Genomic DNA, 14,916 nt, shown 5'->3' with positions numbered 1-14,916 from the left:
GCCATGAGTTGACCAATCAGAGCACGGTAGGCTTTTAACATAACAGTAAATGTAAAATATACAGAATTTGAGTGTCACTTATCTTGAATAGGTCAAATTAACATTAGCAGCTACAGAGCAAATGTCTTTATGTTGATATATGCAATTATAGAGATGAAAAAGAGAATTCCATTTTTCTATATCAAAGGCTGCTATAAATACACTGCCATTCACCCAACCAACATCACACAATCCACAACAAATCCATTGACATCACATGCAAGCCATGAGCTCCTCCTATGTTTCCTCACTTAGAAGAGCAGTGCAGTTTTAGCTTCCATACATTTATGGAAATGTTTTCTTTGTCAAAATCTGTCCTGAGGCGCATTTGTCTTTACAGCTCAAACAAAGTGACAGTACTGTCCTCTGCCGATATAGCACAGAATACAAAGAACGCCAGCAGTGAAGTGTCCCACAGCGTTCACAGAAATGTGATAGTTAGCACGGCTGTCAGGTCAGCTGGAGAAAGGTTTGCCCAAACTGGAGCTTCATGCATGGACATGGGTGTGGCAATGATCGCCTAATGATCTTTCTATCAACTGCACAATCCCAATACTCATTTCAGTGGCTCATGATATGCTTTAAACCACAGCTGGGTAAGTCACGGCCCAGTGGTTCGCCACAATGGCAGCCAGTCATTGACGGCAGCCACGGGGCCTGTCAGGCATTCACACCACGTCTCCATGGCCACAATAGCCTCATCAGTAGCCTTATTCAATCAGTCTTCACAGACGGAGTCGACTCGGGTGCTGCGGCAGACCCAGCCAGCCGTCCACTGATCTGCATCACAGAGGCATCAACAATCAGAGCGTCCCTCTTTAAATCTCCTTGAAGTGATCTCTGATTTCGCTCTGATTGTGTCCGACACTCTGCCATTATTCCACTCCATGTGATTAGTACAGCAGAGGACAGGACAATAGCATACTGTTTATATGAATTGTTTTAACTGTAGTGTGTGAAAACAGGCAGACAAGGAAAGGGCGTTTGACACAAGGGTTTTACATTAAATCTCAACAGCATTCAGAGAGCAAGTTTTATGTTATTTACATGCATGGGGTCTCATCTTTAAATGGAAGGTTGTGACAATGAAGCCTCATTTATGTCATTGAAACCTGAATTAACCTCGTGATGGTGGCGCAGGACAGGGCAGGGAGCGCTTGGTAGTTACAGAAATGATACAAGGCTGATATTGATTCCCACATGCCACATACAAAGAGTGTGAGACTGTGCTAATCAATACCCTTATCAATCAATCAATCAACCTTCATGAACTGCTGCTTGTCCTTCAGACTAGTGTGCCATCACTGCAGCAAAAAAACAAACAGTCAAAAGCACTCAAGGTCATGCTAATATTTATATCTTCTTCAAAGCAGCCTGTGTGACTAAAACTGCATTATAAAGAAAATGACTGTACGAGTATTGATCCACCTTTAAAGTTGGATAATCCGAGTTTAGATTGCTTTTATTTTCTGTATAATGTTGATTCTTTCTGCCAGATTTCAGATATCCATAATGACAATGCAGGGTTTAATGAGTGGGCTAGAAGTGACAAAGCTGAATGACTTGGCTTGTCAGCCCAGCACCACTTCATTTTCAACAACATAATTGTTCTCAAGCCCTTATACTGTTCTCTATCCTAACACATTTCACCAATTCTTTTTCAGCAGAGCGCCACAGAAAACATGTCCGCCAGCGGCTTCTTCAATTTCAGGTAAGACACCTTACCTCTTGTTATACATATAGACAATTATTTGTGTGTTTGAGAGAACCTTATATATTTATATATCTTTAGATGTTTTTATGTCTTTAGACTTGTCATACATCAGACTATAGGGGCATACAGTTCCATACGGTATGCATGGAGGATTATTTGTTCACTCAGCCGTCTTCTGTATGTCGTACGATGAGCACAGCATCACTTTAAATCTTCACGATGCTGGGAGCAGTAACTTGCAGTGCAGTGGAGCAGTATGTAGGTTACCTGTCAAGAAATTAAGCCTATTAACTGCTTATGTAACACGTCACATATTGGGCTGTGTGTGTAGCACGTGGGCTTCATATGTGGTAAAGAGGGACTTTAGAATATATAGAGTAACAGTGGAATAAAAGTTTTTGATCACAAGAGTCAGGAGGAATCGTCCCCTGGGAACCATGATCTAGTCTATATTTTGGTTAAATGGAAGTTGGATGAAATCCTTCTCACGACATACAGAAATAAGGAATCATTGATACAGCATCAATACTGCTGTGTGGGGGTAAAGAGCCTCAATAAATGAGCCAAATCAGTCAGATAGAGCATAAAATGACAACGCACAGGGCTCTGTTTACCATGAAATATGCCATAAAAAGGACTAAAATCATTAAGTTGAGTTACACATTGTTCATCATGTGTATGAGACTCCACACTGTGCTGGACCCTTGACCCACTCTAATCATAGATCTAATCATACGGCCATTACGGACATCAGTGCATCTCCATCCTTGGTCTTGGTTCAGGTTCCTTCAGCCATTTGTAAAGCAGCCGAGCAGGAAATGAGGTTGGTGCCTGGAGGATGTGCTTCATGGAGCCACACTTAAGTCGGGTCATTCATTACAGAGGGTACCCCCCCCCCCCATCCAGACAGTGTAGGGGGATGGGGGGTGAAGACAGTTTAGGATTCACAAAGTGTTAGTAATGGACAGAGACATCACTGGACTCCAGATTTATTATTGGAGGAAAAAAAGAGGAACCTGGAGTCAAATGATTGATGAGGATTTATGGCATGGTCGAAGCACAGGAACAAATTTTAAATTGAGACAGTTTGTCAATAAGTTTTCTATTGTTCTAAGCTATTTTGGTGATAATATTTATATTAAATATATGCAATAAAATACAATAATTCCGGCCATGAAGTACAGTAGGAAGGAGCAGGCGCAGCTTAAAACTCTAAGATGACATTGAGAAGTCACATCAATATTTTAGCTTGAGGATGAAGTTACCTAATATACCAGATATAAAGCCACATGACATCTTTCTGAATATGTTTTTGTTTACTGTAGGGAGCTACAGCTACTGTTAATGTTGAGTTGGTTCAATCAGCAATTAGCCTCATACGTCTAATAGCCTTTCCTGATTTGATCCAGATAAACGATGGAGACATGCCTCTGAATGTTTAGGGGAAAATAATCATTGTGCCATCTGTTAGTCTGTATGATGAATTATCAGCTTCACTGCAACAGCAATTAGTTTCTGACAGTTTGAGCAGAATCAGTCATTTACAGAGAGTAACCTATTGCTGCGAGAAAACTCACTCAGCACAGAGAAATTGTTAATTGAAAGTTTTTCTGTTTTGTGTGCCGTCAAATCAAACGTATTATTTATGTAAACAAAAAAGACAATTAAAGGAACAATAATATTCGCACATTGTTAGTGATGCTACAAGCAGAGTTTCTAAATATAACACAAGAGAAGAAACATGTTGTTAGAGATTTGTAAATATTTTGTTTGTTGATCTTGGGATGTTGTGAAATGGAATAGAAAAGTGCAGTGAAGGTTTGTAAGGATGTAATCATTCATTAATAATTTTCTATGAATACATTTCATCACTGCTAAAATGTAAGATAACTACATAAGCAACCTTACAGATGAACGTATAAAAGTATATACACTGATTTAGCTTGTGAGCTAACAGTGAAACATTATGGAAATACTAGTTTTATGTTAACAGACTGCAGTAGCCAGGTAAACAGCCGTGGTTATTTACAGCTGTTACCCAGAGACAGTTGGAGAGATGCTTGATCCTGTAGCTACATCCATGTGAAGCAGTTTTTTTTTTCCAGCAGTGTAAAAACCTCTGAACTGAACTCTCAGTCCAGCTCTGGCTCGGCCCCACAGCGACTCTTCTCCCAGAAGGGCCTGTGTAATGGGACACTGCTAAATGATGCTGAGAAGGCGGCAGTGCAGTCATGGCCTGTTACACCTGACTCACTCCTTACTGCCGTCCGTGCACCACGCCTGTTGTTAGCTTGTCTTCTCCAGGCTAATTTATGACACTATCAGACTTATCGGTTGCTGGCTCCTGGATGTCCTCATGCTAAAACCAATTACTTAAACTAATTACTTGAGCCTAATAACTCTGGTATGCTCTGCAAGTGGTCCTCACTGTGGATGTATACTACATCGCAGAGGTGGCCGGGGTGCACAGGGACTACATCCTGCTTCTGCTTGCTAATGCTATCATCCACCAGTGATACCCAAGCATGTTAATGCTCTTTAAAGAAAGTAAGTATGATGCTAATGTTTGGGAAAATGCTAAAATGCTTATTTCTTGGCTGAGCTTGTGTGTGTCTTCTAGTGGCCTCCTCAGCTTAACAAATGTGGCTGCTTTATTTGGATTCCTTATTTGCAAGCTCTGGGAGTGGCACACTGGCTGTGTGCATACAGTGTGTGTATGCATTATCCTAACCAGCCATGTGTTGCTTGGTTCCTTTGACCAGCACCCATCGAAGGTCAGTAAAGTTGAAAAGGTTTAAAAATGTTTATCTGTGACAGTATGGATTATAGTCTGCATGTGAAGGAGTTATATTGCTAGTAGCTGTTGTTAATGGGCCAGATTAGCCTGATAAAGTGTGTTGTCTTTGTGCTGTACTTGCAGACTGGCACTGAATTGTATAGAGATGCTTTTATCACTGTTTGTATGATTGTAAACAGCACATTTACAAACAGTAGGAGGATGTTCTAATTTTGTGTTATTATTTTATGAGTAAAATAAGAGACTTAGTATCTAAGTGAGAGTATTGTGCTTCTCGACATTGATGAGTCTAGTAAGGCAGATTATCTTGGCTTGTAGAAGCGCAGGCTTCCTGTGCCAAGGTTAAGCTGAAACTTTAACCCACTCATAGCGTTACCGATTAGCTTCAAGTGGCCAAACCTCTGCCGACTGAGACAGCACTCAAATCAAAGTACATTTCCACTGTGGACTTCCACTCTTTAGACTCTTTATCTCTGTAAACAATAGAATTTTTACTTTCATGTCCATGAAAACCACATGAGTGCATCTGTTTACATAGTAAATACATGCCTAGTTATTCCTGTGTAGAGTCATTATTTGTGCACATGTACACAGGCTGTGGTTAATGCCACATCCCTAAACAACTAATGAAAAGTGACAGCCAGCCAGGCCTTCAGGGTATATAAGGTTAGATAACCCCATGCATACAGACACACACACACACACACTGTCTCCTCTAAAGGGTTATTTCCTTGCAGCCTGTGCTCCTGTTGGAGGTGTCCAGTGTGAGTCCTTAGGTTTCGCCCTGCTGTCTCATGTGTCACAGTATGTTGACAAATATAGAGGCAGTGATGTATTATTGAGGATTTCTGCACTGTACATTATGCTAACACAAGTGCAATTACCTACACAAGGACACATGTACAGGGGTGTAATTGCTCTGCATGGGCATTGACTGATAATATCTGCAAAATAGTGTGTGTGTTTCTGCTGGATGTATCTTGCTGTGTGGTGTGATGTGTGCACAGTAATGCAGTCAAAGTGATTTAAATGATCATGATGATGACTAGCTGAGATAAAGTAAACTTCTCTGGACTGATAACATAAAGAAGAATGGTCTTTGGCATCACTGTGAATCTTAGGGCATCTAACCAGCTTTCCCTTGTGTATGAATGGGTGTCTATATGGGGAAAGGCTCATGCTGCAACAGTGGCTAATTCCTGCTAATCCCAACGTTGCTCCTACCACTTAGAGATGGATTCCAATGGCAGCCATGGAGCTGGGGAATTGCTAGTGAGATTAGCTTGCATTAGCTCCTCCTCTCCGGTTTACACTCACAGCCCAAGCCAGGCTAGCCTGCCTCTGCTTCCATGCTAACCTTTTGCACACAAATGGATTAATTGTTTTTTTTCCCCCCAAAAAAAATGCCCCGCTTCCTACTTAGAGAACGATGTAAGTGTGATTCTGCTTTTGTTGTGGCTTCATGGTTGTTGTGTTAACTATTGTAAATGTAAAACTGTGTGGACAGAGACAGCCCTGAAGGATATGTGAAAGTGTGTGTGTGTGTGTGTGTGCTTAGGTGTGTGTAGTTGGCTCTGCAGGACTTTCTCCTGTACTGGTTGCTGCTGTTAGTAGACTCACTGAATGTAATAGCACATTATTACTTTGTTATTCTGATATATGTTGCATCAATCTGTGATTCTAGGTCGAATGAATCTTGTTTGATTGGCTCAGAAATTAAGGGACACACATGTCCCTTTGAGACATTTACTGCCTACATTTCTGTGTTTGAGGTCACAAAGTAGGTTTGCAGCTCTATCTGCTGATAATTCCAACTATTAGCTTGACTTTTATGCACCTGATTGCCATGCAGCTCTATAGGGGACTGTTAAACCCTAAAAATGAATCCCTAGCTATCGAGCTACACTGGATTATCCTCCAGTTAAACACTTGTTCCTCCAGTTTAATTTCCAAACAAAACCTGCATGGGGCACTCAGCTGAGCCAGTCATCTGGTCATAATGGACATGTTAAAGTTTGAATCTAAACACTCATTGTTAGGGAGTTCTCAATACAGTGTCTTGTTTATACTGCACCATAGGTCTCATGCAGTGTCCCTTATGTCTTTTCATTCTCATTCCATAGGAGATCTCTCCTGAAGATGTTTCCACAATCAGGGAAATCGATTGTCTTTGACAACTTTCCAGACCCGACTGACACCTGGGAAATCATTGAGACAATCGGGAAAGGGACGTACGGAAAGGTCTATAAAGTGCTCAACAAAACAGATGGAAGTAAAGCAGCCGTGAAGATTCTGGATCCCATCCATGTAAGTTGTGTTTGTTAACTCCATACTGTGTTATTGTCAGTCCTTGTTAAAGCAGCTTTAAGAGATAGACGGAGGACGTGTTACAGACATTTGGGCTGAGAATAATATAGAATCTGAGAGCTGAACAGACATAAACACAGATTTTCTGTGCATGTCTCACATACATGTCAACACTATACACTCTGAAATCACATGCACATATGTTCATTCCTCTGCTGAATTGTAAATTCTGAGCATAGTGTCTTATTATCTCATTGATAAATATCATCATTCTGTTCTGCTTATTATGCTCACAGGAGAATTATTACAGGGAGCTTCTTTAAACTGTTCCTCCATCTTCATTCATCAGCACATTATGTCAGCAGATTACCTCTGATGATATCCATTCAGCCCTCTGTTGACTCTCAGCTTCTCAGCATTGAGCCAAAACACATGTGGTGCCAGATAAGAAGTATTTGAAGCAAAAACACACCTAGAGCAACAACAACAGTTTGACACGCAGCATAGAAACAGGCTCATACTACATGATTATTATGGGACTGATCAGTCTGATACTGCAGGGATGTTTTCTTTATAATGACAAGGGCTGACTATGACAGAACATCACTTAGCAGTAGGTGCTACAGGTCTGTATCTGTTTTCATAGTTTCTGCAGCCATGTTGTTTCTGTGTTCTGTATGACAGTAATGAAAGGAGACATCATTATGTCAGCTCTCTGCTGTCAGTGTTAAAGGTGCACTGAACTTAACGGTTTATGTTGAAGCTCTAACGAGCAGCCGTTTCCATCCTTTAAATGCAGGCTTCAAGTCTCATTAGTCTTTTGTGAACTTGTTACTGTTTCTCATTATTAGGAAATGATTATCTTCAGACCACTAGTCTGTAAGGACCATCATTACCATAATTTTAATCACCTGCATGATTATTTCATGTAAAGACCTTAAATATCCTGCACAACTTTGTTAAACTAGAATGCCCGGGTTTCTAAGGACGAACTAAATCATCATCATCATCAAATATCTTGAATGTTTTTCATAGGATGATGACAGGTGCCAAAAAGCATACATGTACTGTAGAGATAAAAGAGAGAAAAACAGAAATGATTTCCAAAGCTTTGGATTATTCACACAATGTTATCATATGTGTTTTATTAAGATAATAATTTTTTTTATTTGTAAATATTGCAGATATCAGTTTATTATAAGGTCCTACACAAAGCAGGAAGTCTTGAGAGTCCCTTCAGTAGATTACTGTATAATCTGTTTTTACTACAAATGCGTGTTTGTGTCTCCGGTGGAGCTCTGTACATGTATACATTACATTATATTCTGCATCTTTAAGATTAAATGTGCTTCAGCACAATTTCTAGGTAAATCCTTCCATCCTGTCAGCCAGCCTTATTCACAGTTGTGCTGCAAGATACCACGATTACAGTCATTAAGATGTCCTGGATTCTCCCTTCTGCCCACTTTAAACTGCAGAATGGAGACTTTACAAAGTGTCTTTTGGAGAATCAAGAGAGGATTTATTTGTTTTCAGAGTTAGATGAGACGAGCCAGGCGAACAGTTTCCATTCAGTTTTTATAGATCTCATCGGCATCTCTTAATTTAATCCATATAGTTGTCAGTTAGCATAAATAATGGATGAAACTTTGTGACATTAGTTTCCACAAGGTTGGTTTTGAAGTTTCAACCATCACTGTGGTAGCTGTGCCCGTCTTCTGGCTAATTAAAAAAGAGCTAACAATTGGAAACTAAGTGATGTGCCACACAAACCTTTCAGCATAAATATAGATGAAATGAATTGTGTTAACTTCCTGTATAATTGTTTCAAACAGGGGAATTACCCGTAGAGGTTGACTGTGTTTTTGTAGCAGGCTGTAAACATATTTGTTTCTGCTGTAAAGGTTAACATGGGAGTTTATTCGGATTGACTCCCTTATCCTCAATAGGCTTGCATGAGTTTGTAGGTGATGGAACATCTCTGATCTGTTTCTCTGTTTTTCAGGATATCGATGAGGAGATTGAAGCTGAATATAACATCCTCAAAGCTCTCTCTGACCACTCCAACGTGGTCAAGTTCTATGGGATGTACTACAAGAAGGACGTGAAATGTGGAGACCAGCTGTGGCTCGTACTGGAGGTAGGGACACAAACGCCTGCTGTGTTTTACTTGAGACTTCAGATTTGCATTTGCCTACAAACTAAGCTGGGGCACAAGCAGACAAACAGCGTATAGGTGCAGATTAAAGGTCTGATTGTACTTCACACAGCATGTCTCGCCAGGTATATGCAGCGGTGGCCCAATCTGGCCAGGGATTATGTAACAGTTTTAGTCTTGGTGTTTACTTATAGGCCACCTGGGGGATTTGGTCACAGGCCAGTTAGCATCATGGAGTGGAGGTTAGCGTGCATGTCGCAGCACCCTGCTGGGAGCAAAAGAGCAGGGATTTCTGTTCACTGAGGCTGTCTGTGAATTAGTTTGTACACCTAGAAGGTTGCAACACAGGTTGAAATATTGTTTAGATTTGCAGATTACACTGAAATTGGCTTTTTGTTTTTGCAGTTTATTCTGCAGTAACTGAACCTTCTGATGTACAGTACAGAATAATGAAATGCAGGTGTGATTCTTTTTTTATGAAAGTTCAAGGGGACCTTGGTCATGCTGCTGCTGCTGCTGCTGCTTTCTGTAAAACCCCTTGCCTCCAGCTCCCCTGTCCTCTTCCTTTCATATTTCATTGCCTGCTGTAGTAGTTTGAAATGTCAAGCTCCAGACAGACATGTAATGGAGGTCAACCTCAGAGGAGAAAAAGTGTTTGCGGGGCCCAACACAGGGTCAGATATCAGGTTTTCTTTGCTTTTGACGTCCTGACCGTGTAATTTGTGTTCCTGCTTTGATAGAGAGCAGTACAAACCTGCTGGAGACATCTGGTAAAAGCAGTCAGAAGAATGGATGATGCTGAATAGGAAATCATGCAGGAAATTATCACAAGCGAACAATGTATTTTTACAGCATTCAGTATTTCTTTCTTGGGGTAAAAACTGCAACATGATTCAAACCCAATCATTGTGATCCTGGACGTCCTTTTTCTTTTAGTGCCACAAGCAGCTGTTGTACTAAACTGTCTTTGAATATATATCATATATATATATATTCAGTTTCATAGTCAGTTTCATTTTACATGTTTCTGCGAAATGGTTCCAAACACACAAACCTGTCTTGGTAGCCCTCAGGCTATGAGCATGCATCAGATCCATCGGTGGTCTGGACCAATCAGAGTCCATTTATCCGCTTTGTGAACCTGCTTTGTCCTGTACTACAGGGTCCCAGGGTGCTGGAGCCTGACTCAGGTGTCAGTGGGTGAGGGTCTATTACATGGCTAACACAGAAAGACAAACAACCAGACTCCCAACCAGAGTACTGTAAGGAAATGCTGGCAGTTATTGGCATGCTACAACATGCTAACTGCTACTAGCCCTGTGTCAGATATCTATAGTGGTTTGTCCTTAGTGATTTGTTGATCTGATTGGTTGATATATCTTGCAACAAGCAGTGACAGGCGGATGGTTTGTCCAATCACCTGCTAAGTATAATATATATATTATCTCCCACCTCAAGCGATTTATAACAATTATAACTTTACCTCACTATACTGTGTGCCTATTTACAGCCTACCCCCTTCTGAAGCACAAGCAAAGCAGATACATTCCATTCAGCTGTATAAAACACATAGACAAATACATGACGTTAATCGGCTCACTATCAGAAGTTCTGTAATGTGTGTATTTTCTTAGTCTCAACTTCAGACTGGTCTTTGAAAGCAGCTGCCTTCCCCTTTGTGCTGTTCCTTTTTCCATTATCAGGTGTAGCAATGCTGGAACTGAATGTCCATATTTCTGTAATCCAAGCTCAGTGGGGTTTGCATCAACAGCACTGCTGTTATGCTAACCCTGTAGATAGTTTTCACTTCTCCATCTTGTGTTTCTTTCCCTTTCATCACTGCATTTCCTTCTGACCTTTGCAGAGGACCTTCCAATTACGTTCCTCAGATATCAAGATGCCAGATAATCACACCTCACACTCCATTACAGAGAAACAAAGACTTTCATCTGAAGAGAGGTTGTGTCTTATTAAAAATGCAAAACTTGTTTACTCTGTGGTTGCATATCCACTTTTCTAAAGTTCCCTTGCAAAAATCTGCAGCCAGCAATCCAAATCTGTTGGCTAATCCTGAGGCTGAAATCACTGCCTGACAGTAGTAAGCCAAAAGCTGTGTGTGTATGTGTGTGTGTGAGCGCTCTCTGAAGCAGATGCACATGGAGCTTTAGCAGTGAAAAGACAGGAAAGCAGGGAGTGAGGTGGTCATTCACCATGGTTACTGTCCCTCCTTTCTAAACTGTAATTTTCCATCCTTTAGCTCTGCTGAGAGGAGCCTTTCTGTGCTCCGCACTGACAGCAGAGCAGACCGCTCATTATGAACAGGATTCATACAAATTGCATCCTCTTACTTTGTTAGCCCCTTCATTGGGGTCTGTGAGCTTTTGGCTTTGCCTCTGTAGTGTGCTCCTTTATGATGGCAGATGTGGGTAGAGAGGAGCAAGCTTTCATGTGCGCAGTCCTAATATTGCTCTCTAAGAGCTGAAAAATACTTCAAAGATAGCAATGATGTAGCAACTTTTATACTCTAATTGAAAATAAGGAAGTCATTTGGATGTACAGTTCATTTGTGAAAGTCGAGTGAACCTGTTTAATAAAAGCCAACATTTAGAGCAGCCTTTACAAGCTTATCCTTTGCAGCTTCCATTTCCACAAGAATTAAAAATGCCACAGTGCTAAATTGGTTGCACCCTCCTCTGCTCAGTGAATAAATGCATCTAAAATGTCCTGGTTGTCGAAGGATCTGTAATTACAGTAGCCAAGAAAACAGCAGAAAAACAGCATTTACAACCCAGACTTAAACAAGTATGCCTAAAATGTGATCAAACAGGACTAAAAGTACATTAGTAATAGTAAAGTAATAGTTTAAACAAGGCATAAACTGGCTGATTCACTGACATATCAAATGGTTTATTAAATTTGTTAAAATAATGTAATTTGGCTTCTACTTCTGTGACTAATAGATTATTACAGATTATAGATTATATAATAGATTATTGCAAATAGCAACCCCGCTATTACTTTCTGACACACACAAAAACGGTCTAGATGGCATTTTAGAACCGTGCTGATGTTTTGATTTAGGGGCAGATACAATCGAGATTCATCTTCTTGAGCCTAATTTTAATTAATAAAACAGGATTTTGTGAAAGATTTTGATCCCCTGCTCTAGTGTTTACAAAGCTGTGGGTGAATAATTGCATAAAGAGAAGCTAGTTACCAGTGTAAGACATTAGCCTTTTAATAAAGGGTTTTTTTGCTACATGATTCAGGTCCTGTATTGCTCAGGGGACCCGGAATTGAAGGGAAGATTAGAGTAAGGGGTAGAACTCTCAGCTTGCTGGGTGAAGGTCCAGAGTTAAGCTGCAGTCATCTGCACTACTACGTTTTGTGTGTCTTCACTATTGTATCACTGAAACTAATATAAAGTGTCCTTATCATGATCAAGCTTATCGTGATGATGACTAAAGCACAAAGGAAGGATACCATTGGACAAGGGCCCAATGGTTCAGAACTAGCACAGCCAGTAGGAGGACTTGTCTGACACAGCTAGAGATGAAAATATGAACCAAAGAGGACTTACTGTCATTTCAATAGTTATTCACGAATATCATCATTAAATTCAAAATTACAGTCCCTCCCTCCTTTGTCGTCTGCCTTCATGCCACTTACCTTTTTTTCTACCTCCTGTTAAAGTTAACAATAAACGCCTGTGTCCTGCATTTACCCCATCCGTCTCTGTCCTGACTTGTCCTCTCAACCTCTGCGCTCATTAATTGCCAATGAGGTTTAAAATGTTATTCCTTGTTCAGACTTTTCAATAAACGGTGCCAGAAAGTGGACACCTCAGCTATTATGCCCGTGTAAACGATAAGGCCTCAGCAACAAAGGGAGCGCTTTTCTCTGGAGTCGATCCAACATGTCTCTCTCTCTCTCTCACACACACACATACTTCTTTAGGCACAGAGCATCTCCATACGACCCATAATGTGGCAGTAAATGAAAAATAAAATATAGACTACAGGGACTTCAAAGATGACTAAAGTCAGCACCTGTGTGTTTTGTCTGTTTCATCTTTAGGTTTGTTTTATCTACTTCTTTTCCTCGTCTTTGATGGACTGCTTTAATTTACATGACTAAACAAGCACCTGACCTCATTTGTAATGGAGACCATTCCACTCAATATTCAGTGTATTCAGATTATTCTTTGAAACTGATAGTTCTGTGGAAACTGACATGATGTACAAGATGGAGGACTGGAAATGTGGATTTCAGTGCATTTTCTTTAGGTTCTGTTTCAAGTTTAAGTAGAACTGTGAAGATGCAAACTTCTCAAACTCTATGTGAGAGATGCCTAATTGACAGTGAGGCAAGCATTAGTGCTTTCATTTGGTCACATTACAATGTAAACACTGGACATTTTGGTCACTCCTGTTTCATATGGAAATGTTATTTAAAGCCTTTACAAAATAATCAAACAGTCTGAAGGTTCACGTATCTCCCTCCAGAGGTTAGTGCCTTCAGTGTTCATGTTTGGCATCATGTTGTGGATGTGGCTAAGGTGAGAGCACTAACGTTTAGCTCAGTTAAATCTAGGGCAGCAGACCTCTCATTAATATGGATTTGTGTGCCTGCCCTGTGTAATTTAATGATGACAGGTGATATGCCAGCAGTGATGTGGATTGACGTCAGGCGCAGCTCATTGTCAGAGCGCCAGGCTGCCCGTGAAAACCTCTGCGGTATTCTCTGCTTAACTGCAGTTTGTCTGCATGTCTGAGAGCAGAGAGAAGGAGTGATTAAGCTCCCCATGTGGCAGCTGAGATACATGCCATCCATCCTGCAACAGCCCTCTGGGCTCCTGATGGATAGGTGGATTGATAGACAGATAGAAAACATGAGGCACGGCGTCGAAAACTTATGCCAGCGCTTATTCAAGGTCAAAAACTTGGTTCAGAAAAGTAAGAGAAGTATTACTGAACAGGCCCACTGACTGGCCAGAGTACCTCTTGAAGTCACTGTTAACATGTCTGACCAGGAAGTAGAAAGACACAAAGACTTCAAACTATGAAAGAACTACAAAAGAACACAAATACACAGACAATGAAACTAAAGTAGAGGCACAAAGGAGCTCAAATTAAAAACACAAATACAAAAAAAAACAGATCAAAACAATAACATGTAGGCTGAAACTACAAAGAGACACCAAGTACTTAAACTACACTGAAACTGACAGAAATTGTCTACAGGGAGACAAAGAAACTACTTGATACAGACACTAAAGAGCTATAAACAGACACACAAAACACAGAAAAATGAACACTGACTACAAAGACAAAAAACCACAAGGAGTCTGAAACTGACTATAAAACAACACAAAGAGACACAAAATTGCTACAAAGACTGATTGCAAACAAACTGTCAACTACGGCTGCAACAAACGAGTATTTTGATACTCAGATACTCACCGTTTGATCGAGTAATCGGATCACGCGTAAATGTCATAGTTTTCCCATAAATACGGCTGCAGCTAACAGCTACTTCACTAGTGGAAGCCTGCTTTGGACCGCTGCTTTGTCGTTGCTTCAGTCCGTGACCGCCTCCATACCCGGTGCCAAAACTGCACGTGTGTCCCCCAGGTTTTGAACCCAGGGCCTCTTGCACCCAAAACACTGATCATCCCGCTGCACCATTAGCCAGAGAACCATTCTCAATGACGTCACTACTAAATTAGTTGTCAATGCATTTTGCCCTCGAATATTACTCAAGTACTGGAATAATAACTACAAAGAAACAACTAATGCAACACAACTGTAAAAATACGTGTGCACTCATGTTTAGTTTCATTATGAGCCGTTATATAAATATTTATATATATTTGATCTATATCTATATATCATCCCACTT

The 14,916-nt window shown here is 40.6% G+C and overlaps 1 protein-coding gene across 1 annotated transcript in view; it reads left to right on the top strand.

Annotated features, from left to right (window-relative positions):
* myo3a (myosin IIIA) overlaps positions 1 to 14,916 on the top strand; it is a 48,669-nt gene continuing 33,753 nt past the window's right edge. Inside the window, exons 1-4 of the mRNA XM_028432866.1 lie at positions 1 to 26; positions 1,707 to 1,750; positions 6,674 to 6,857; positions 8,863 to 8,997. Coding sequence (XP_028288667.1) covers positions 1,722 to 1,750; positions 6,674 to 6,857; positions 8,863 to 8,997 — 348 coding nt within the window. The 5' untranslated portion in view covers positions 1 to 26; positions 1,707 to 1,721. The remainder of the gene's footprint in view (positions 27 to 1,706; positions 1,751 to 6,673; positions 6,858 to 8,862; positions 8,998 to 14,916) is intronic.

This window comes from Parambassis ranga, chromosome 20 (genome assembly GCF_900634625.1).
Source record: "Parambassis ranga chromosome 20, fParRan2.1, whole genome shotgun sequence".
In the NCBI taxonomy this organism is placed as follows: Eukaryota; Metazoa; Chordata; class Actinopteri; family Ambassidae; genus Parambassis; species Parambassis ranga.
This window is presented reverse-complemented; position numbering and strand designations above follow the sequence as displayed.